Source organism: Odocoileus virginianus, chromosome 5 (genome assembly GCF_023699985.2).
Source record: "Odocoileus virginianus isolate 20LAN1187 ecotype Illinois chromosome 5, Ovbor_1.2, whole genome shotgun sequence".
In the NCBI taxonomy this organism is placed as follows: Eukaryota; Metazoa; Chordata; class Mammalia; order Artiodactyla; family Cervidae; genus Odocoileus; species Odocoileus virginianus.
The window spans coordinates 92,076,219-92,101,484 of NC_069678.1; the positions used below are offsets into that span (position 1 = coordinate 92,076,219).

The 25,266-nt window shown below is 48.5% G+C and overlaps 1 protein-coding gene across 5 annotated transcripts in view; it reads left to right on the plus strand.

Annotated features, from left to right (window-relative positions):
- CSMD2 (CUB and Sushi multiple domains 2) overlaps positions 1–25,266 on the plus strand; it is a 697,019-nt gene that overhangs the window by 421,678 nt on the left and 250,075 nt on the right. For 4 of the 5 annotated variants that reach the window (XM_070468425.1, XM_070468426.1, XM_070468423.1 and 1 more), the window contains one exon: positions 5,341–5,523. The exons of the other annotated variant lie outside the window; for it this stretch is intronic. In XM_070468425.1, coding sequence (XP_070324526.1) covers positions 5,341–5,523 — 183 coding nt within the window. The remainder of the gene's footprint in view (positions 1–5,340; positions 5,524–25,266) is intronic. 5 annotated transcript variants of the gene reach the window in all.

The following is a 25,266-nucleotide window of genomic DNA, read 5'->3' on the forward strand; positions in this document are numbered from 1 at the left end:
GGACCTCTTCAGCAAATGCACCCTTAAACCTGACTCCCCCCGAGGTCACCATTCCTAGGAGCCCTCTCCAGAGCGGGCAGCTCCTGTCCGCAGACCCCGTGAACTTGACCCTTAAGAGGTGGGCTCGTGGGTTTGCTCTCCAGTGCCTTCCACCTACGTGCACACCCTTCTGCTTTGACTCGGGCTGTCTCCACCTCTCCTGTTCACTCCCTCCTCATCCAGGTCGCCAGCCTCCTTCCTCTCCATCCTGAGTCTCACCACCACCTTGCTTTTCCATTTCTCAGCCTCCTTACCTCCTGTGGGTGAGGACCTTGCTCTCTGCACCTGTGAAGCCTGGATTCCACTCATCCTGCTTTGAGGCCCCGTGTGCCTTCTGCTCCTCCACCCACTCCTCCCTCTACTCCGTTCCCATCCTTCTCTCGGCTTCTCCATTCCCCATCCCCTCCCCTCCCACTCTGTTCACTTCCTTCCACCACCAGCCTTGGCCCCTAGCCTCACCCGTCAGCTGTTCTTCGATCAGTAGCCTCACCTCCCTGCCCACTGCCCTTCCTTTTCTCCACGTGCACGTGAACCAGTATATGAGGACTCTGGGACAAGCCACACAGCCCGGCTCACGGGTGTCCCTGAAGACTAGCTGACCCCGTCCGTGGACCCAGGGTCCATGGCCGTGTGTCCAGCCACGATTCCTCTTCTGCAGGGGACTGTGGCAGACATTCTGCTCGACGCTGCCTCCTTTTCCCCACGAGTGGTCCCCCGCCTGCAGCAAACATCATGACCCATCCTCCTCCCCCGCTTGCAGTGTAGAGCCTGTGTCATCACGAGAGCTCCTTCAGCCTCCTGCTGTCCTTCCTGAAAGGTCGCTGTGGTCACCTCTGCCCTCCCCCCGTCACGAGGGAAGGGGAGCCTCCTGATCTCTAAGGCAAGCCCCCAGCACGCCCTGGTCCCAGGCCCCCTGCCTTCTCCAGAACCTCACGCTGTTACTGTCCATTTCAGCTGACCATTCAGTGTCTCTCTTTCAGTCATATTCTCCATCTCTGTCTCTCCCTCTCTCCCCCTCCCCATCATGTAACTATAGTCTAGTTTATTTAACCTTAAAAACCCTGTTCAACTGCCCCCTCAAGCCCACAGTCCTCGTAAGTTGCCACCTGACTTCTCGCTATTCGTTCACTTTGAAGAAGTGCTTTCTTCATGAGTCATCTCCTCTTTGTGGATCACCTTCCACGTTAAAATCCACATTGAGATGCCTAGTGAAATGAAACCCTTTCCCGAGTCCCCACCCTCTGCCATTGTCTGCACTCAAGTCCAGTCTCATCAGCAGGTCGCACAGGCCCTTTTGTGCGTTGGCCTTGCCTGCCTCTTCTGGTCTCATGTCTCATCACCTTGTGGAAAGTACTCGTGCTTATAGAAAGGCAATGTGGCGTGGCGGTGAAGAGCCCTGGAACCATACAAACTGGGTTTGGACCTTAGATCCACCATTTCCAGGCTATATGCTGCTGCTAAGTCGCTTCAGTCGTGTCCGACTCTGTGCGATCCCATAGACGGCAGCCCACCAGGCTCCCCCGTCCCTGGGATTCTCCAGGCAAGAATACTGGAGTGGGTTGCCATTTCCTTCTCTAATTACAGGCTATATAACCCTGGGTAATTACAAGACCTCTCTGTGCCTCAGTTTCCTCACCTCTAAAGTGGGAATGGTAGTACCTAGCTCACCGTGGCACTGTAAGGATGAAAGGAGTCAGCCGTAGGTAAAATGCTCAGAGCGGCCGCCAGCACATAGAGTAGTTAGTTCTAGAACTACTAATTCGTTGTGGTCACAGTGATGAGTTACCATCACTGCCAGTCTTGCAGTCCTGCCGACAGTCTGACCTCTGTGACTCTGCACCGGCTCCTCCAGCACAGGAAGGGTCCTTCCTCTCCTCTCCCTCCCACTAATGCCTTTCTCTTTTTCCCAACTTTATTGAGATGTAATTAACACATAACATTGTGTCAATTTGAGGTGAACAACGTGTTGATTAAATATGTGCATATATTGTGAAATGATTACTACAGGAAGGTTAGTTAATACACCCATCACGCATCACCTTACAACGTGTGTGTGTGTGTTGAAGACTTTTAAGATCTACTCTCTTAGTAACTTACAAGAATACAACCACAGTGTCATTAGCCAGAATCACCATGCTATGCAGCACCTACCCTGACTTACTCATCTTATATTTGGAATTTTGTGTCTTTCAAACACCTGTACCCGTTCCCCCACTCCCACACTTCCACCCCCCCACACCCACAACCACCATTCTACTCTGTTTCTGTGAGTTCATTTTTTTTCTTTTTAGATTCCACTTATAAGTGAGATCATCTGGCATTTGTCTTTCTCTGACTTATTTCACTTAGCTTAACGCCCACAAGGTTCATCCACATCACAATTGGCAGAATTTCCTTCTTTGTGGCTAAAAATATCCCAGTGTACATATATGCCACATTTTCTTTATCTGTTCATCCATCAGGGGACATGTAGGTTGTTTCTAGGTCTTGGCTGTTTCGAATATTACTGCAATGAATCCTACTTGTTCTTTTTACCTATTGGCTCCCGCACAGACTTCAGGCCTCAGCTTAGACATCACCTCCTCCAAGAAGTCTTCCCTGATGCCTGGGCTGAGACTGGGCTGAGACGAGAGAGGCATGGGAACCCAAGAACTCAGTAACAAATAATATTCGGCTGGCCAAAAATTCATGCAGGTTTTTCCATGACCTCTGATGGAAAAGCCCAAATAAATTTTTGGCCAGCCCAATATTTTAATGTTCTTATTTTTAAAAACCAAGACGAATGCAAAATATCCAACATTTAAAAAAAATCTAAGTAATGACTCTGATGCCCAAGACTAGGATGAGGCAAGCAAGGTGAGTCATCAAGTGCTGAGTCAGATCTGGTCTTTTATTAAGTTCTAGTGTCTTTCTTCCTGTTGGATTTGATTGACAGGCATCAATTTTCATTTTCTAAAAAACAAGACACTGCACTAAGGCTGAGTTTCTGGTGCTCCCTAAAATTTTGCACCCAAGGTTAGTGCCTCACTGCCCACACTCCGTCTCCAGCCCCACCTTCCAAGTGTGAGTTGTGAGCACCTTGTGCCGTGAATACTAGCTTCCTGGCCTAGACTGTTTAGTCTTTGAGACCAGAGCCCACGTCCAGGTCTCAAGTGTCTGGCACAGAGACTGGCACGTAGTAGGTGCTCATTCTGTGCTTCTGGTCATCCTGACAGCAGGAGGAATGGAATGGGTGTGGACAGGGCCAGGCCTTCCCAGTGGAGAGAGCAGAGTGACTTCCTTCCTCCCCCTCCGGATGCTGCTGCTCTCAAGCTGGCCACACCCCCGGGACTAGCAGGTGCAGTCTGGGGCTCAGGCCGGTAGACCCACATTTGCCTCTTCTGCAGCATCCCTGGGCCTCCCCAGGACACCTTACACCTGGGTCCCCTCCCAGACAGTGAGTTCCAGCTCTGCCTTCACACGGGGGTGTGACACAGCTCTGTCACACGTGTGTGACTTCCTGCAGCGCTCAGCCGGTCCGCAGTGGAAGTCTTCGCCAAGGCCCCGGGGTCCCTGAGAGAGCATGCCTGGGGACACCGCAGGAGGGAGGGGGCCTTGCCGCTCACTTCTCCAGGCTGACTCATCTCGGGGCCCCTGCTTCCGTTTCTTCAGGTCTCCTGGGGCTCCGGGACCTGGAGCAGAGGGGCCACCTTCCCGGGACTGCCTCCCTGGTGCCCTCCCCCGGCCCCGGTAGGAGAAGAGCTGGCTTCAGAAGGGGATTGACTTGCGCCTTCAGGCGTGTGTAGAGCGAGCCATCAAGGGCACGCCTGAGAGGAGAGGCGCGTGAGCTGACCCGCACTGGAGTCCTCAGGCCTCGTTCCTGCTCACACAGACCCTCTTTTCCCCGAAACCAAGGACAGCAAGAGCTGTTTGACTTAGATCTCTCTCTCTCTCTCACACACAATGACTTTCTCTCTCTCATACACACTGCCTCTCTGTCTTTCTCATACACACACACTCTGACTCTCTCTACACACACACACACACACACTCTCTCTCTCACACATACACACATACTCACGCAATCCCAGCCAAAGAACACCTCGTTCTGCCTGCTCTCAGCAGCGGGCTGGAGGCCCTGGCTTGGGGGAGGGGACCACGAAGGTGACAGTATTCACCGTCACTGTCCAGATAAGCCAGCAGCGCCTGGGGCTCGCCTGACCCGAACCCAGGACCCCGCAGCTGTGGTGAGAGAGTTCTTTGCAGAATCACCCCTGCCAGGGCCACGCACAGCAACTTTGGGGACCGTGGCTCCGACAGCCCATAACAGCGCCCACGGAAAAGGCAGGGTCGCTGTGGCCTGACAGTCCCGGGAAGGTGTCCACAAACTCCCACCAGTCCAGCCCGCTGAATCACAGGACTCCCGCTGTCCTCACCTCACCATCTGTCACTTCATTCATGACTCGGAGTCCTTCCTGCAGGGCGCCTTCCTCCCGGGGAACCGAGCTCCTCCTCCCGACCCCCTCCCCTCCTCCGCTCCTGCTCCTCATCTCTCACAGCACCAAGCTCTGCGGGGGGCAACTCCGGAGGAAACTCCAGGGCCGTGGCCAGGACAGAGGACTTCCCTGGAGTGTCTCAGTCCTGTCTGACTCTCCCACCAGGCCGTCCACCCGTCACGCCCCTGAGTCCAGACCTCCAGAGCTGTCTGGGGGAACCCGCTCGCTGTGTGACTCACCCCTGTTGGATCCCATGAACTTTGAAAGCATACATGAGCCCTTTGTTTTTCATTTTACCTGCTCCCATCTCAAACAGAATTAAAAATATATCTTCGTGAAAGTGCTTCCAGGTCAGAAGGCAGTGGATATTGATTCTCACATCATCTCTGAGTGGGGAAAGGCAGGCAGCAAAGGCAGCCTCCCTCCCATCTTGTTCTTACCTCCACTGCTCAGGAAGGGACTGAGCCTGAAATCTACCAGGGAACAGGCATAATCTGAATGCAGAGTCCAGTCAGTGAAGAAGCCTCCAAACCCTGTGAACCTGTGAATTCCTAGGATGGGTATCTCACAGAGAACCTAGACCCACCTTCCCTGAATGAAAACAGCTGAGCACCTGGAGTGTTCCTTATGGGTGTGGAGTCCCAGAGCTGGAGGACCCGTTCCTCCCAGGATGCTGTTTTAAACAGGACCTTGCAGGGCTTCTCATCAAAAGCCCACGGGGTCTGTCCGAGCCCAGCCCTCCTGGCGGAGGTGCAGCCTGGCGCCCCTGGCTTCGGGCAGTGTGGAGTCACCACGTGTGTCTGTTTTCTCCTCTCCTCTCTTACAGAGATCGAGCAGGGCAGCTGTGGAGATCCCGGCGTACCTGCCTACGGCCGGCGGGAAGGCTCCCGGTTCCGCCACGGGGACACCCTCCAGTTTGAGTGCCAGCCTGCCTTTGAGCTGGTGGGGCAGAAGGCAATCACGTGCCAAAAGAATAACCAGTGGTCGGCTAAGAAGCCAGGCTGTGTGTGTAAGTGAGCGGGGAGGGGGGTCGCTTCGACTGAGAAGCTGGGGACCCCTGTCCTAGCTTATCTGGGGGCCCCGTCCTTGGGAACCTCGTAGGGTCGTAAACCACAGTTTCACTCTGGTTGGTTTCTTCTCTTTCTTGAAACGTCTCTGGCTGAGTCCTCATTTCTGGCAGTGACATGGATGGTGTAGCACTGAGCGTGCCTGCTCTTGACGCTTGGGGCTCCTTCGACACCGCCTTCCTCTCCCCGGAAGCACTGTCAAACACAGACGTGTCCTCACCCTTCTGGTTGTTGGTGAGGCCACACAGTCGAGCCAGGGTGGGAGATGCTGGCAAAGTTCGTAAGACTCTAGACGCTCTGCCAGCCTGGGGGTACTGCGGGATACCGTGGCCATGCTGGGACACACGGGTTTCATCCAATTGCTTCCTCTTGCATCAGATGTAGGGAGGGGTTGGGATCCAGCTGTCTTTGAATTGTTGATCTTTGGGAGAAAGGGTTGGAGTTGAGTGCTCTGTTCTCTGGGGACAACAAGGATTCTTTTCTTCCCTCCTCTGGGATGGTCTGACTTTGCTTTCCGGCGCAAATAATACTTTAAGTAAGTCCTGGCTCCCAGGGAAATCAGCTAGCGTGAAGGGGCAGTGTGTAAAGGAGCAGGCTTGGTCTTTGTCCAGACATCAAAGGCTCCCCCTCTCTGGGCTGTCATCTCTTTTTCTCCCAACGCTCACCCCCACCACCCTCCATCTCTTCCAATCTGCTTCCCCCAGGGAAGGGCCGGCTTCTCTTCTCCCTGCTCAGTGGGTTTCTCAGGTGCTGCCTCGTGGAGAATGCTGGCCCCTCGCGGCGGGGAGGGGAGTAGACTGGGAGACTGTAAGGAGTGTCTGTGATGATGGAGAGCTTGCTCGGGAGTGGCTGAGCCGGCTCATACCACACTGACTACTTCTCACACAACCAAAAAATCACTTTGTGTAGTTGGCGAAGCATTTTTGATGACTTGTGAGTTTTATGTAAAGATTCTTGCAGAGGTTTTTAAAGATCAAATCGCTCTTAGATGCACGTTAAGCAAATCAAATTATCGAAAAATATGTTGCGTGAAATCAGTCACGGATCTCTGGCCTGATGTGGTTAGAACATAGAGCCTAACAACATGCACCCTGGGAGCTGGGGGTGGGGGGCAGGGGGCAGGGGAGGTTAGCAGGGAGCAGGGCTGGGCAGGTTCAGAGATGAGCCTAGGGCAGAATGGGCAGGTTGAGTGCAGCCCTGCAGAGCAGGTCAGAGTCAGGACCTCAGAAGGCAAAAGGTCTGGACTGCAGGAGTCCCCGGTAGCGTGGGGGCGCCATCTCTGAAATCCATCTGGGAGAAACAAGGCAGGGAGAACTGGAAAGGGTCAGACGTCTCGTGCAGAGAGCTGGCAGGAGTGAAGTGTGCCTCAGAGCCAGCCGGTGATTTACAACCAGGATAAAGCTCCCTGCTCCACAAACTGAGAAATGCAGGTAGCGGAATGCTGCCTTCGGGGGGGGGGGGGGGGGGGGGGTGCTGTCTGTCACTCAAGCCCTCCAGGAATTTATTTGACCTTTTGGCTCTTAGAAGTAGTTTCAGGAAATCTCTCTGAAAACTTCAGTCAGTGCTGCTCAGCAGGCCCTCTGGTTCCAGGAGGAAAGCTGACAGGATGTTGAGCACTTCTTACAATCAGCTGAGAAGAAGCAGAGGGCAGAGGCGTCCTGGCGGGTACCGGGGCGGTGCTCTCTGTGGTTTAAAACAAGGAGGAGAAGCCTGAGGCTTATTGATGAGAACCGGGAAGCAGGCACGCTGGGGATGGGGGGAGGGGGAGAGGATGGCACTTCTTCTTCCAGATGATTCTGAGAGATGGGGGTGATATCCCCAAGGTACTGCCATCACTCAGGTATTCCTGATCATGTCGGTGTAACAGACATGGCTGGAGTCTCAGGGATGCTGGCTCCGATGGAGCAGGCCAGAGAGGACATGCTGGCCCCAGGCTTTTGCACCACGAGCAAGGTCGCAAGTGGGTGCCATCTGTCAGCTCCCCCTCTACTGAGTCCCCAGCCCCTAATCTGATGCATCCCTGGGTCTCAGGCTTTGCCTTCGGGGAACTCCCGGTCTAACTCATGGTGAAAGATGGTACTAAGAAGATCTGGGTGCGCTGAGAGAATTAGGGATTCGGCATCTGGAGACCTGTGTCTTAGTCTTGGCTCAGTTTCCTGGCTCCGGCTAGGGCAGCTTCTCTCTGAAGTTTGCTTTGCTGATCTCTGATGGGGTTGCACTCCCCAATTCTAAGCCTCTGTGATCATATTTACAGAAAAAGACAACTATGACATGGACAGTCCTCACATTTTCCATCATGAACACTTGAAAACCACTTTCTAAAGTGGGTCATTTATACAGAGCTCATTCTTCGAGGGATAAAGTTAAAATGTGGCATTCTTCTCCTGACCCCAGATCAAATATTTATTATAGTGTGTGATCCTATAATAGATGTGTGATCCTATAATAGTGTGTGATCCGTAGAAAAAAAGGACAATATCTGTAAGCATTTATAACAATATATAATAGTCCAGCCAGTCTCTGTGTTTTATAATATGGTCATAAATGTACATAGAAAAGCACCTCTAGCAAATGTCAGCTTAAGTGCCCTAAGTTTCAACATTAGTCACGATAAATATTAACACAATATTTAGCAAACAATGTCGTTCTTTCCTTCTGAGGGTGTAGAAGAGGACTTGAAGTTGGGGGGTGTTTTGAAGGCCCAGATTTCTTTGAACATTTGTCCAGAGAACTTCACAGCAGTGCATTGTTCTTCTCTTGAAACATTTTCTTCAAAACAGTTCCTTACTCTGGAATGGCCCTGCCGAGACGACACAAGTACACTCTTGCCTTCATGTTCCAAAACATTTTCTGTAGCAAGCAGGGACTTTGGAATCATTTTATTGGCTTGTGAGCTGTCTTCACAGTAGTTGATGCTTAGTAGATGGTCTTTTTTTTCCATCTCGATTTTAAAGAAGATGATGGTCCTCACCGTGAGAAGCATTCTGAAAGAAAGGATCAAACCACCGTCTTTTCTCTCCCTCTCTCGTCCTCCTTGGCCGATTCACATCTCCAGGGATCGCTGCTCCAAAGCAGGTGGCAGCAATGGTACTTCCCATCCATTCAGCAGTATTCATACTGCATGTCTACCTGTGCCAGGCTCTACCTGGAGAACTGGTGCTCAACCTGGGGTCCTGGGGAGAAAGCGCCCCCCAGGTTTCAAACACCCTTCACCTTCCCAGAAACTCTGCCTGTTTCACTGGCATCCTTACAAAAGCACCATATGGGAGCCTCTCCCATATAACCCTGTCCCCTTCTTTCTCCACAACAAGAGATACAATAGAAGGAAGGTACAAATAACCCATGGTGGTTTGCACAACACTTGATGCTTTGTTGACAGGCTAGCAGAACACTTCACACTTCATAAGGAAGCCAGGAAACCAATTATCGGTCCATTAGCAGCCACTTGCAGAAGAAGTTTCAAAACAGCCTTCACCACAGAAATGCCAAGACCTCACAGATGCCAGCTTCCCTTGGCCATTTTGTAAACCACCATGAGAAGGCATGAATCCTAATTGCTCGGTTCCTAATGTATATGGCATAGGTGTGAAATGAGAATACACAGGGATGCATGCAGTATGAGTTACAAACCAGCAAACGGTCCTTGAGAGACCAGGGAAGGGAGACGTGGGTCCTCGGGCTCAGGGAAAGTGTCACAGAGGATACGGGCTGGAGGGTTGGGAGATAAAGGAGGGTGCTCCATGCAGGGATGCTGCAAGATGTGGTCCTCTCATAGCACCCTCCCGACCTTTCCCCGCTGAGTTACGCCCCTCAAGCACTCCCTCTCCACACTCTGGACACACACACACACACACACACACACACACACACTCAGATTTCTTTCTGGTCAGAGGAATGGACTGAGTCCTCGGGTCACTGGGATTCTCAGCCTCAGCACTACTGACCTTTGGGGCCAGATAATTCTTTAGTGGGAGGTGGTCTTGTGCATTTTAGGATGTTTTAGCTGCATCCCTCCTGTCCCACTAAAAGCCAGAAGCACACCACCCCCCAACCCTTCCACTACTAGCTGTGACAATCAAATACGTCTCCAGACATTGCCTGTATCCTCAGCGGGAAAAAGTCACCCAGAATGGAGAGCCACCAGTATAGGATAAGCTTGTCAGATTCTAAATACGATGAAATCTGTGTATTTGCGTTTTAAGTTAGATCGTGATTAGAAACTATAGAATTGTGACAGTGAGGAAGCATGGGGCAAAGGAAGATGCCAGTATGTCTTACATGTTTTGTCACTGGGAAGATAGGACTCTTCCCTGAAGCATCATGGAATATTTATTCTCTTATTTTACAGAGGATAACAAAGCTCAACTAGGCTCAGAGGTTATAGAACCTTAGATGATGGGTTGGAATTTGAACAGTTAACTGACAGTTGGCTTCTGTTCCAAATGTACACTCTCTCTATTGCCCCAGATTTCCAGAATTCAAGAGGCCAGTAAGGGCATCGAGAGCTTAGGAGGACAACATTAGTCCAGACTGAGAAACAAACAGTGGTCTGAGCTACTCCCACGAAGTAACAGAAACTGACAAGAATGAAACAAATTCATGAGTTCTAGATCCATGACCCTTGTTGGGACTACACTGGTATTTGCACTTGTTGTTCAGTCACCAAGTTGTGTGCGACTCCTCGTGACACCATGGACTGCAGCTTGCCAGGCTTCCCTGTCCCTCACCATTTCCCAGAGTTTGCCCGAGTTCATGTCCATTGAGTCAATGATGCCATCCTGTCGTCTCATCCTCTGTCACCCTCTTCTCCTCCTGCCCTCGATCTTTCCCAGCATCAGGGCCTTTTCCAATGACTCAGCTGTTCGCATCAGGTGGCCAAAGTATTAGAGCTTCAGCATCAGTCCTTCCAAAGAGTATTCAGGTTGCAATATACCTTTGTTGAAGGCATTTTTTTCATCTTTACTTTTTCTCATTCCTTCTACTTACCATCCATTTATCCATCCATTTTGATGATTGAGCACCTACTATGTACCAAGTCAGCTGCATGAGTAGCTGTGGCTAATCCTGGTAAAATTCTAAACTGGGGGACCTCTAGGGATGGTCCTGCTCAGACTGAGAGGGAGAGATCTTAGTGCCATGTCCATACAATGTACTGTAACTCTTTCAAGGAGTATCTGGAGTCCAAGGACCTCTACTCAGCACAGGCTTTTGATATACTCTAGTGTTTTAGAAGTTTAAATAAATAAGATATTCCTAATTTCACGTCCTTCAACCAAAGCCAATTTCAAATTTGGCCATTCCTTTCTGATTCTTACCTATGCACACACATATTTCATATGGTTTTAATCAAAGTGAACATACCCATCTTGCATTCTGTCTTTTGAAGTTCATGGTTTTAATCAAAGTGAACATATCATCTTGCATTCTGTCTTTTGAATTTCATGTTATATTGCATATCTTGTCATGTTACCAGATGTCTTTTGTACTTTACCAGTCTTAAAATCTATGGAATATTCTGTCTAGCGAGTGGACCATGACGTAGCCAGTTATCCTCTGGGGGAAATGCAATATAGCTCAATTATTTTTATATAAGCTTTTAACATCCTCAAGCCTGCATGCTCATGTGTGCTCAGTCATGTCTGACTCTGTGAGCTCATGGACTATAACCCACCAGGCTTCTCTGTCATGGGATTTTCCGGGCAAGAACACAGGAGTGAGATGCCATTCATTCTCCAGGGGATCTTCCTGATCCAGAGATCGAACCTGCATCTTTTGCGTCTCCTGCATTAGCAGACAGATTCTTTACCAGCTGAGCCACCCGGAACCCCATCCTCAAGCATATGACCTTTTTATATCTTTTCTTGAATTTTGTCCTTGAGGTAAATTTCCAGAAATGATGTTGTTGGGCCAGAGTAGGAACATTTAAAAATACTTGTATCATTCCCCCAAAATGTTCTGCCAGGTCATAATGTCAGTAACAAAATCTTGAAGGTTAAGACCAAGATTCATATAACACATGTCCTTCCCATCCAGAAATATGGCATAGATTTCTGTGTTCATCTGCTTCCATTTTTCTAAATATTAACAGCTTTATCATTTTCTTCATATAGGTCACATGTATCTCTTGTAACCTTTACCAGCACCACCAAACCTCAAGTATTTGTGTGGCCTTTTAAAAATTGCTAATTTAATAGGTATAAATTGAATGCATCACTCCAGCACACCCTTGTCAACTTCCATGAAGTGCCAAATGTTATGATAAGTGCTGTGAATCTAGAGATGAATTGGGCACAGCCCTTGACCTCAAAGAGCTCACTTTCACATGAAGATAGACATAATTATGTAAATTAAAGTGGGCTCTTGTGGTTCAAAGTTTACTTTTTCATCTAGAAAGGATTGGTGAATCAGATGCATTCAGAAACTGCCCCATGAAGGTTCATCTTTTATTTGACACATGTTCATTGAGGTCCAGAGATGTGGCAGGCATCACAGGAGGTGTGTAACAGGGGAGCAACAGCCCTTCTGTTCATAGAGCATAGACTTTCATCAATGCTCTTAGAACAGTTGGGCCTCAAAGATGGGAGGACGGAGTGGGGGCCCTGCTGGGAAGAAAGCTGCTCTAATGGCAGTACTGGGTTCTGAGAGAAGCCAGGGGGTCTGGGGCTCTGCAAAAGGAGGATGTTCATTGGACTCATTGACACACATATGCACAAGTGTGCACACGCACATGCTCCGTCTCTAAGTTCTTGGTGTGTAGTGGTTCCGAGAGGGGTTGGCTGTTCCCAAAGTGAGTGAGTGAGAGAAGGGAGGTAGGGTCCCTGGGAGTAGGATCTAGAGAGAGACTGCTGGGTATGCATGACTGGAAGTGTGTCCCTGTTGGAGCAAGAGGTGTCAGGATTTCCATTACAGAACTCTGGTCCTGGCCTTTCTCCAGCTGGCCGGGGTCCAGCCCTGCCCCGCAGGGACTTGGAGCATTTGCTATTTGCAACCCCTGGGTAACAGCTGTCTGTCCTGACATGTGGCTATGAGAGTGTCGTGTTGGAGTTTTCCTTTTCAATTTGAAGGCTCTTTCTATTTTATATACATATTTTCCCCAATCTCCAGCTTTCTTTTTTCTTTCTGTTCTGCTAGTTTGCATTGTACAGTTGTTTTACATATTTATGCAGACAAATCTCTCCATATTTGTGATTTCTTTTCAAAGCTGACAAAGTTATCATTCTGCCACCGATCTGAAAAAACAGTCTGTTCTATTTTTGGTTATTTGTCAGTAATTTGATTTTTTTAAAATATAATTTGTTAATCCATCTGGAGTTTATTTAGATGAATGTATGATATTGTCCAAACTATTACACAGTTTTCCAACACAATTTATTAAGTAATTCATTTCCCTTTTGATTTGAGGCAAATGAATTATTCTATCATATTCTGAATCCTCGGATGTAGTTAAGTCTGTTTCTTGACTCACCGCTTTGTTCTGCTGCTCATTTCTATCTTAGCACTGGTATTGAATAATTTTAATTGTTGTTTTATAATATGTTCTAATATCTGGCAGAGCTGGAAACTACTCCTTCCTCCGTTAATTATTTTCTCTTTCAGAATATTCATTGTTATTCTCATCTGTTTGCTGTTCAAGATTAATTTTAGAATCATTTTGTCATAGTAAAAAAATCCTATTGGGATTTTGTATGTGTGCTCCTATTAAACTATAAATTAACTTCAGGAAAATAGGCATTTTTATACTACACAGCCTTCCCATCCTGAAACATGATGTGTCACTCTTTTGTTCATCTACTTTCATTTTTCTAAATATAACAGCTTTGTGGTTTTCTTCTTCATATAGGTCACATACTTCACTTGCTAGCTGTATTTTTAAACAGGCAGCTGCTTTTTCACTCCCCTCCCACCTCGACCGCAATGCCCTGTTCACACGTGAGGCATGTCCAGTTTTCCCTCTTCGTGGCTGAACCCTTGCATTCCCCATAAATATTTAACCCCAAGTTTTCCAGGACAAGTGCAGTTTCAAGCATCCTTTCCTTCATCCCAGAAAATATGCTCACAGTAACTAGAGTCCTTGGAAACTGCCTCTTTCAAATGTTCAGAGAGAACTGGGATCACCTGGGGTTTGAAAGCGTCAGCCTCAGTATGACAGATAATATTCCTGGTAATTGCTTGTGATCAGGTAGGGGCCATGATAAGGGCGATGTGAGCTCCCTCTGCTGATATAACGTTCTCCTTATTTCTCTGGGCTTCCATAAAGGTCCCATGATCCCACATATGTCCCTGGGAGAGAATCAGAGAACCTGGAGATTGTGTTGGTCCAACTTTGTCAATTTCAGGTCAATTCCTAGAAGCTGATCAGGATGGTTTCAGGCCTCCTTCCTCTGTTACCCGTCCCCCAGCACATGGGCACTGAAGATGTGTGCTAGTGTGTGGTGGAGCCGGGGGTGCCTGCTCTGTAGACGGTCTGCAGTAACTCAAAGGGTTCGTTTTCCAGAGCAGAAAGTCCTGGCAGTGACGGGAGATGGGAACTGTCTGTATCTGCTCCTGCAGTGGGGAATGGGCACTACAGTCGGGGCTGTGAAGCCTGCTGGGGCCACAGGGGCGGCCTGGGAAGAGGAACCTGGAGTTGAGGGAGAGTGGGGCTGAGAGAACTGACCCTGGATGAACAGATGGCTCATAAAGAGGCCTGCCAGTATTTGCAATCAGAATTTCCAAGGAAGTAGCTTCAACACTTGTCTCACCAGGCTAGTGTGGGTCCTACATTGCTTGTTACCGTTATTCTTAAATAGGCAGATACTTGATGGGGGAAGGTGGCCTCTGGTCCTCACCAGGGGAAGAGCGTCTACCCAGGCAGGCCATCCCAGCTGCGACAAGAGGCTGCCTTTTCATTAAGAGCTTCCCTCCCAGCAGGGACTGGAGGGGAAACCAAGAATCAGGAAAGCAGCCCAGTCCCTGGACTGGGGCATACATGGTGGGGCAGAGATGGCAGGTGGGGAGGGTCTGGAAACTCTGTGCGCCTGTGGGTATGCCAGGCTCCTCACAAGCCCACCAAGTGCTGACTCTGGGGAGCCATACTCATCTGTTACCCCACTGGTTTGAGGGGATGGGATTTCCTGTGACTGTCAGCCTTGGCTGGCTTGGCTCAGGATCTGGCTGTGAGAACTGAGCCTGTAGAACCAAGGTATTCAGTGTACTGGAGGGTGGAGGTGGAGGGTCTCATCAGGCAAAGACTGGATGGGCAGGGATGGCTCTCAAAGGAGGCTCCCAGCACATCCAAGGAAGTAGAGTCTGTACTTTTCCTGCCAGGCTACTGTGGGTCACAAACATCACTTGTTACCTTTATTTTTAAATTGATACTTTATGGGGGAAGGAGGTATCTCTGGTGGCCCTGCCCGATATAAAATGAACCCCAACCTAGCTAATTATTAGAATCACTCATAGACGTTTAAAAATAGAGAATCTTGGTCTCATCCCCAGAAATCCTGATTCAGCAGGTCTGGGATGGGAGCCAGGAATTATTGTTCTAAAATCTTCCTAGATGATCTGTATCGGATTAGTGAACCCCACTAATAAGGAATACCCACTCTGTGCCAGTTGCTTGCAAGAGGGTTTGGGGTCATTCCTGAGGGGCTTGTTCCCCTGATAGGATGGCAGCCTCTTGGGGCATGGGTTTAGAATTTATGTGGTCATATGTTGTGGTCATACGTTGCTATGAGGCTGGCATCATGTGGGTGGTTATGATGGTGGTGGCCTTCTGGGCTTCGAGGAATGTTGACCTCCATGTTGATATCGTGGTGGGGAATGGGATGCAAAGTTCAGTATTGTGACATCACCTGCCTTTCATTTCTCTGAATGTAGCAGATGTGGAGGGGAGGTCCTGCTCCACAGCTGACATGGTGCTGCTCGGCCCTGGGACAGGGATGGGAATAATTCTCATGTGGTCCTTGTCCTCGAACAACTCATGATCTAGTGAGTGTGACAAGCACACTCTTTTATGATAAAGCAATCCCTGAATTACTGCGACTTAGAGATGTGGCCACAAAGTGCTGCCAGTACATAAGGAAGAAAAATTCATTCCAATTGGAAGATTCTCAGATTTCTTGGAGCATCGTGGGCAGAATTTCAGCCCAGTGAAACCCAGGAATCTATCCAGAACCAAACTGCAAAAACAGCTTAAAATAAGGCCCAGACCAAAGGCCATATTCCTACACCTGAGAGTCCTGGTCCAAAGTATCTGGGCACCGCAGTCACCTGGGTGGACTGGGGTCTGGGAAAACTGACTAAACTTTAGGGGTCTTATCCTACATTGTGACCTCTCCTTGAGGGTTGAGGCCGGGGAAATGGGTATATCTGCTTTTCTCACTGTAGCTTTCAGCTTTAGGATCAGAGCAAACAGGTTCTTTACCCTTTATAAAATTCTTAAATTTCTGTGTACACCAAGTGCATTCCCCATGCACCAGCCCAGTCCGTGCCTTTTCCACGGCTCTCTGTGGTGTCTGCTCAGAGAGCTATGGGAGAGACCCAGAACCTCTCTAATCAGGGTCTGTTTTCACAGCTGCTGACTCAGGGGCTGGGGCTTGAAGCTCTCCCAATACCCTCCCCCATCTGTGAGCCTCTAGACAAACTTGTCATCTCACTTGGAAGTACATCCCCATCAAGCTCTAGGTGTTGTGGGTGTTCTTGGGCTCTGAGATTCCTGGGGAAGACACTGCTCATCTTTTGTAGGGATTGGATTTCAAGGAGAACCTTGGGCTACCCTTCTTGGGGGAACAATGACCCTTCCTTTCTTCCTGTGAACAAAGGCAATATTGGGGTCTCAGGAGACAGGCTCGGCTACAGGACTGCTGCCCTTCGCTACCTCGTTAACTCTCATCTTAATCAGGGAAACAGGTCACGCGCGTGCCCCCACCTGCCCCGACCATGGTCTTGAAGGTAGCTCTCTCGGGATAACTATAAACTCGCCTGTATCCCTGTGGATTCCCCTGGAAGAAGATCCAAGTACACTTCCTATGATCCAGGGACTCCCACCGAGTGTGCCTTTCCAGTTTGCAGCGGCTGCCCTGCAGTCAGGACTGGGCTTGGAGTGGCCAGGACCATGGGTAGCTCCACTCTGCCTGAGGGAAGGTGCTCTGGAGAAGCTGGTGGGGCTCTCCGAGGGGGTCCCAGGAGCGCCTTCTGAGCTGTTGGGAATGCAGATTATGCCCTTTCTTGAGTTCCCCTGAACTCATAGGAAGGCTTGGGTTCTGGGGCTACATCATGCCCACAGACATCTCGCCAGCTCATAGCTGTGTCTGGCTGATGACATTAATGAAGAACAGGTGAAGTGCACCCCCATGGGGGGCACAGAGGCTGACTGAGGGCTGCCCCGTGGGGAGAAGGGTCTTCACAAGTATCCCTCGGGGATCCAGGGGGCTGGCCTGAGGATCTGTGGGGCCTCACAGCTGTGAAAGCGCTTTTGAGAAGCCTTTGCTTGGCGTACGGAGAGACCAGTCATCAGGGCACCTGTGCCTCACCCCACAGGGCACAGCTCCTCGGAAACCCAGACAAAACTCTAGTCTAGCAGAACAGTCAGCACTCGACTATTGTCAGCACCATCCGGCCCCAGGCACCTCCGTGCAGTTGATAGAACACGTCTCCTTTCCTAAGTCGGTCTTCCCAGAGAAGGTGGAACACGGAGTCTTAGTTAGCAGCCAGGCCGTCATCCCCCCACGGGAGGAGTCTGGTCAGAATCGCCCACTCATCCATGGAGAAGAGGTACTGAGGATCAGAGTGCAAACTTTTTGGTCTGGAGCCTTCCTGGTTGAGGAGTGGGCTATGCTGGGGAGAGGTGGGGAGACCCCACTCTTGCCCCCGAAGTCTGGTTGAGACTCAGAGGTACGCTGAGCAGAGGCCTTTGTGGAGATGTGGCCTCCAGCAGGAGCACTGAGACATGTCCCTTGTTTCCAATTCAGCAAAGATTGATGTATACAGTATAATACCCAGGTGCCCAGGCTCGGGACTGCACTCCCTGCCTTCAGAAGCTTCATTGTAATGCATCTTCAAAACCACAGTGTGATTTCAGAGTGGTTAGTCTAATTTTGCTACGTGTGGAAGTAGAAAGAGAGGTACAGAAACGTCCCCCCCTCCAAAACACCAGACAGACCCAAATTGGGGGGCCCAGTGACTTGACCTGACTACATATACTTTCCGAAGAATTTATGGTCTGTTTTCAGGGTAAAAGCTGAGCCCGGGGAGTGCAGTCAGCTCCTTCCCAGGAGTAGAGGGCAGGGACTGTCCTCACACTTTGTCCCATGAGGGACCAGAGCTGTCCTGCCTGCTGGTGACAGGAGATCCTCAGTCATCAGCTCAGGATGAGACCCCAGCTCAGAACCTGGCCTTGGCAGGGACCTCTGAGCAGGTCTGCTGCTGCTGCCAAGTCGCTTCAGTCGTGTCCGACTCTGTGCGACCCCATAGACGGCAGCCCACCAGGCCCTCCCGTCCCTGGGATTCTCCAGGCAAGAGCACTGGAGTGGGTTGCCATTTCCTTCTCCAATGCATGAAAGTGAAAAGTGAAAGTGAAGTCGCTAAGTCGTGTCCGACTCTTAGCAACCCCATGGACTGCAGCCCAGAAGGCTCCTCCGTCCATGGGATTCTCCAGGCAAGAGCACTGGAGTGGGGTGCCATTGCCTTCTCTGCTGAGCAGATCTAAAGAGGGTCTAAGCCCAGGGTAAGCTCCAGGAGTGGTTTGAGTGGGCATTCTTCCACAGGTGTGGCAGAAGTCAATCACGACTCAGGATAGTTTCAGGCAGCAGGGAATTCCCACAGGTTGGCCTGGTGCTAATAAGCAATCACTTTATACCAAGAACCTAGCCAGCTTCTAAGGGGCTACAGTCAGGGTCCAATCACAGGACACAAGAATTTAGTAATTGTCAGAGCCTCCCGGTGAGTTTTGGTTTCAGATTTTGTTCCAAAAGGGGACTGGATTGTGAATGAGGAACTACTTACTCAGGATAAAAGATACTTTTGTGGAAGGAAAGTAAAAGACCACATGTGGGGATGACCATCCAGCCGTATTTGCCTGGGACTATCCCAGTTTACATCTTCTGTCCTAAGGTAATTATTAAGTGGTCCCATCTTTCATTCTCAAAAGTGTCCCACTTGGGGCATTATGTTCTGTGATCTCCCCAGCCACGACCCAATAGATGTCATGCCAAGAAAGGCATGGAGCCTCAGCTGAGCACTTTGGATGTCGAGGGTGATCTCTGAGCCAAAGATCTAAGAGGTGCAGAGATGGACTCCTTCCTCCTCCTCCCATCATCCATGCCCCTTCCCCTCTCTTACCCTTCCCAGACGCACTGGCCCTCTTTCAGACTTTTAGGTACTCTAAACTCTTTCCCACCTCAGTGCCTTTGACTTGAGATTCACTGTGCTGGAATGCTCCTCAGGAAGCTGGATCCTTCTCAGCACCACTCTCACCTCCTCAGAGAGGCTTCTCTGACTACCCTATCCAGAAGAGCCATCCTTCACTTTCCCATTTCTCCATATCCCTTTTCCTAAGTGTACAAGTCAACTTTTGCTATGGCATCAACCGTGGCATCAAAAATGCCAACAACAAATATTGATTTCTCACTTGTATCCTGTGCAGATTTATTTCTCACTTGCATCCCATGAGGCCTGTAGGTCAGGTGCAGCTCCGCAGGGCTCGGGAACCCTACATAGCCTCTCATTCTGCGGGTGTCTGCTTGGACATCCCTATGTCATGCCCTCTCACCTTCCATGGGGCAAAGTCACCAGGCCAAAGTCAATGGAGTGGGCAAGAGGGCTCTGCCTAAAAGGCAGCAAGGTAATGGCAGAGAATGTGCTCGAGCACAGTAAGCTGTGCTTTTTTACTTGTTGACTGCCTTGCCCTCACTACACTGTACATTTCTTGAAACAGTATATGTCTTGTTCACTATTGTATCTACAGTACCAATCAAATAGCAAATATTTGGTAAGTACTGGCTTCCTATTTTATTATAGTTATTACTAATCATGTTAGCATTGGTGTTATTATAGAGACAAAGCCAAAATGGTAGGGATAAGAGAGGCTTTGGTTTGGAGGACAGCTGACCACCCAGAGCCTCCTCTAACATGCAGTTTCATTCTACAGCTCTCAGGCCAGTGGGCTTATAGTCAAGGTTGGCGTGGCTACTGCCTTAGTCCATTCAGGCTGCTAAAATAAAATGCCACAGACTGGGTAGCTTATAAACCACAAAAATTTATTGCTCACAGTTGTGGAAGCTGGAATTCTGAGACCAGGGTGCCAGGGTCCTCCTCCTGGCCCTCCTGCAGGCTCAGTCTTCTCCTTATATTCTTGCGTGACAGAAGGGGACCAGGGATCTCTCTGGAGCCTCTTTTATAAAGCATTGACCCCATCCATTCATGAGAGCACCATCCTCACTATTTAAGTAGCTCCCAAAGGCCTTGCTTGCTGTTTCCATCACCCATGGGCATTAGGGTTTCAGTGTACAAATTTGGGGGGACTCAAACATTTGGACCCCAATGGGCACTGAGCAGAATGATCCTGGCATACAAATCTATGGCTGCAGCTACCTAGGATAAATGGGAGGAGGGAACCCAACCACTCTATAGAAAAGATGCTTAACAGAGTTTTCCAGATGGACAGGAGGAGAGAACACTCTAGAAAGAAAAAAATAGCCAGAGCAGGACCTAGTGTTAGACTTGCACATTTGCAGGACTGCAGTGGTCCAATATGATTGGAATGTCATGGACAGTGGGAGGCGGGAAAATAAAGATAAAAGAGGTTGGCAAGGGCCTTTGGTCTTTGAGGGTCTTTTTGTGCCCTTTAGAGAAGTTCAGGCTTTATCCTCAGTGCAACAGGGAGTCTTTCAAGAGTTCCAAGCAAAGATGAAACATCATGAGAATTTGTGATTTACAAAAATCCATTCTGGAGCCAATATGTAGTATGGATTCAAAAAGAGTAAAATTTAAAGACAGAAAACCAGGTAGGCTATTGCAGTAGGAAGAAGACCTTCCCTTAATAGGGTGTGATGAGGATGTGACAAGTAAAAGAGACACTGAAGAGACAGAATCAACAGAAGTTAGTTACAGACTGGATTTGGGAGCAAGGGAAAAGGGGTTGATATATTTTCCTTAGGCAACTGGGTATTGTCATTCATGGTGATAAGGAATGAAGGAGGCTTAGGAAAACAGATAAAGAGATCAGTTCTGCACATGCATTCGAGATGCTGGTGGGATCTGCAGTAGAGAAGTCTATCAGATAGTTACACGCCAAGTCTGAATACACAGGCGGGTCTGGGCTATACACAGAAGGGTCTGGGCTACCAGTGTCGTTTAGGAGGCAAGGGGATGAGGAAGGTGCTGCAGAATGGGACGGGGCCAAGGGAAAGCCCATAACTGGGCAAGCCTGAATCACTCCCTGATGCCAGGGAATGTTCCAGATGCAAGATTCTCGGAAAACCAGGCTGAGGAAAGAAGACTAGGAATTCAGTTTGGGCCATATTTAGTTTAATTTGCTCTGATAAAACCCAGACTCCTCCTCCTGGGTCTGAAAGATCCGTCACCCTCTGCAGCTCATCACGTGTTCCTAGCTCCGTGGTTCCCCCTGCTCCTGGTCTGTTGGCCTCCCTTCACTCCCTCACATTCACCAAGTCTGTGCCCACCTCAGGGCCTTTGCACATGCAATTTCCTCCATCTGGAGCAATCTTTCCTTAGGCCGGCTGACTCCGTATCGTCAGGCCACGTCTCAGAGGGTGCTTCCTCAGATGGGCCATCCCTGACCCCGTCTTGAAAGCAAGCTATCCCCCCTCCCATTCACTCTCCCCCCATTCCATCTTATGTTCTTTCTTACCATTTAGAATGCAAACTTCTTGAGGCTGAGGACTTGCTGATCTGTCTGGCTTGTTACCCGCCCCCCCACCACCATGTCTAGATTAGTCTTTGTCACACAGCAGATGCCCAGAGAATATGCCAGCTTGGTAAGGACATTCCAAGGTCATGCCAAGGGACTGTCAAAGCTGGAGTGGAAAGCCTGGGGTGGGTGTGATCGGAGACAGAGGCGAAACATTTCAGGAACAAGGGAGGGCTCAGCTCTGTCAAAGGCCCTACTCACCTAGTGCAGGGGGCCGGTGCTCTTGCCTGCCTAGGAGGTGGGGATGGGAAAAAACAAAGAAATGCAAAAACTTAAGACAATTCATGGCTTTACGTCAAATATTAACCAAAGGGGACATGTTCCATGCTCAGTAAATACGTGGGCAGCGTCATCCCTTTACATCTGAGGCTCCTTTTGGAAGGTGTATGTATGAGTTTCTAAGGAGCTGACCAGTGGATCTAGTGGTAGAGTATCCATTTGCCAGTGTAGGTTCAATCTCTGGGTCAGGAAGATCCCTTGAAAGAGGACATGGCAACCCACTCCAGTATTCTTGCCTGGAGAATCCCATGAACAGAGGAGCCTGGTGGGCTACGGTCCATAGTGTTGCAAAGAGTCAGACACGACTAAAACAACTCAACACGCACACACTCATGCACGCTCGCATGGGAAAGTATTCTCAGTATTCTTCTCAAAGAGAAAACCAAGCATTAGCTTCATCTTGTTTGTCATAAGGATGAGCCCAGCTGGGTAGCCAGTTTCAGCCTCATGTGTGTGACCTTGAAGACCTTGCCCAGCTTCCTAGAGCCAAAGGAAGTTAATAATTTTCACCAGCTCCAGTGCCAGAGATGTTAAAATGACTCTGATGAAAACTACCGTACCCTGAGCTTCTGAGCAGAAGGAGGTGAAAGGAATTCACTAGTGGGTTTGTGAAGCCCCTGCCTCCTGCTCAGCTCTAGCGTTCATCAGCAGGGGTGCCTCAGTTTACTGGTCCAGAGATGCATAGTGAAGCAAGCACAGTCTGATTGGGTCTCTGCTGCTTGGGTGAGCTTTGCTGGAGAAAATCGCCCAACCAGGCAGATTGGCACTGCTACACATTCATGGTCACTAGTCTCGGTGAAGCCTGCACAGTGCCCAGCATCCATGTGTTTCTCAAGTCAGGCTGTTCTTTTCTTCCCCGTGGAAGCTCTGCCAAGCCTTCTCCACCCGCCTCCATCCTGGGAACAGCCCACCTCCTCACCTTACTCTGGAGAATGATCATCTTGTCTCCCGCCTGGCAGGCAACATGCTCAACATCCAAATTTCAAAGACACCAAGCCTTCAGCTCATCACCATCCCTTCCCAATCCTTCCTCTCATCTTCCCACCTCTTATACAGAGATGCTCGGTCCTCTCTACCATCAAAAACCAATGTGCCTGTAGCTTATACTTTCCATTTAGGCTTTAGATCAGGGACCTAGATCAGGGACCTTTAAAGATGCTTTAAGCACCTTTAAACCAACAGTAAGAAATGCAGTACAACGTACACTCAAACACGCACACATACACACACACACACTGGGACATAATTGAAACAGACTCACAAACAGTATTTACCGTGAACCCTGTAAAGCACTCAGGTATTTTCCATTCTTTTCGTTTTTTCCTTTTTTCTTTTACTTTAGCATCCATGACCCACCATATCGCTTTCATGATGAGTCACTGTTTCAAAAATTTTGCTATTGATTGGCTCTCACCTCCCACCTTCTTAGGAATCTATGCCTCTTGTAATCCATCCTCTTCTTAAAAAAAAAAAATATATATATATATATATTTATTTCAGTTATTATTTATTTAACTGACACAAGTTGTAGTTGCAGTGTGTGAACCCTTTGGTTTTAATATAAATTTATTTATTTTAATTGAAGGCTAATTACTTTACAGTATTGTAGTGGTTTTGCCGTACATTGACATGAATCCACCACGGGTGTACATGTGTTCCCCATCCTGAACTCCCCTCCCACCTGTCTGTTATTTCTTTGCCAACTTGATAACCTTGTGTCTTAATTTCCTTAGCTTATAATTCTTTTCTGAGTATTTATTTTTTTGTTGAATTGTATTAGTGGTTCTTCATATGTTAGGACTCCCCTGGTGGCTCAGATGGTAAAGTGTCTGCCTGCGACGCGGGAGACCCAGGTTCTATTGCTGGGTCAAGAAGATCCCCTGGAGAAGGAAATGGCAACCCACTCCAGTACTCTTGCCTGGAAAATCCCATGAATGGAGGAGCCTGGTAGGCTACAGTCCATGGAGTCACGAGGAGTTGGTCACAACTGAGCGACTTCACTCACTCATATGTTAAACATAGTAAATATTCGATTATACTCACTTGCAAATATTTTCTTTCTTATTTATTTATTTATTTTAATTTATTTATTTTAATTGGAGGCTAATTACTTTACAATATTGTAGTGGTTTTTGCCATACACTGACATGAATCAGCCATGGGTGTACATGTGTTCCCCATCCTGAACCCCCCTCCACCTCCCTCCCCATCCCACCCCTCAGGGTCGTCCCAGTGCACCAGCCCTGAGCACCCTGTCTCATGCATCAAACCTGGACTGGCGATCTGTTTCACATATGATAATATACATGTTTCAATACTATTCTCTCAGATCATCCCACCCTCGCCTTCTCCCACAGAGTCCAAAAGTCTGTTCTTTACATCTGTGTCTCTTTTGCTGTCTTGCATATAGGGTCATCATTGCCATCTTTCTAAATTCCATATATATGCATTAGTATACTATATTGGTGTTTTTCTTTCTGACTTACTTCACTCTGTATAATGGGCTCCAGTTTCATCCATCTCATTAGAACTGATTCAAATGTATTCTTTTTAATGGCTGAGTAATATTCCATGGTGTATATGTACCACAGCTTTCTTATGCATTCGTCTGCCAATGGACATCTAGGTTGCTTCCGTGTCCTGGCTATCATAAACAGTGCTGCGATGAACATTGGGGTACACGTGTCTCTTTCAATTCTGGTTTCCTCGATGTGTATGCCCAGCAGTGGGATTGCTGGGTCATGTGGAGTTCCATTTTCAGTTTTTTAAGGAATCCACACTGTTCTCCATAGTGGCTGTACTAGTTTGCATTCCCACCAACAGTGTAAGAGGGTTCCCTTTTCTCCACGCCCTCTCCAGCATTTATTGCTTGTAGACTTTTGGGTAGCAACCATCCTGACCAGCGTGAGATGGTACCTCATTATGGTTTTGATTTGCATTTCTCTGATAATGAGTGATGTTGAGCATCTTTTCATGTGTTTGTTAGCCATCTGTATGTCTTCTTTGGAGAAATGTCTGTTTAGTTCTTTGGCCCATTTTTTGATTGGGTCATTTATTTTTCTGTAATTGAGCCGCAGGAGCTACTTGTATGTTTTTGATATTAATTCTTTGTCAGTTGCTTCATTTTCTCCCATTCTGAAGGCTGTCTTTTCACCTAGTTTATAGTTTCCTCCATTTTGCAAAAGCTTTTAAGTTTAATTAGGCCCCATTTGTTTATTTTTGCTTTTATTTCCATTACTCTGGGAGGTGGGTCATAGAGGATACTGCTGTGATTTATGTCAGAGAGAGTTTTGCCTATGTTTTCCTCTAGGAGTTTCATAGTTCCTGGTCTTATGTTTAGATCTTTAATCCATTTTGAGTTTATTTTTGTGTATGGTGTTAGAAAGTGTTCTAGTTTCATTCTTTTACAAGTGGTTGACCAGTTTTCCCAGCACCACTTGTCAAAGAGATTGTCATTTGGTCTTCACTGTTAAACTTTTGTGAGTCCATGGACTGG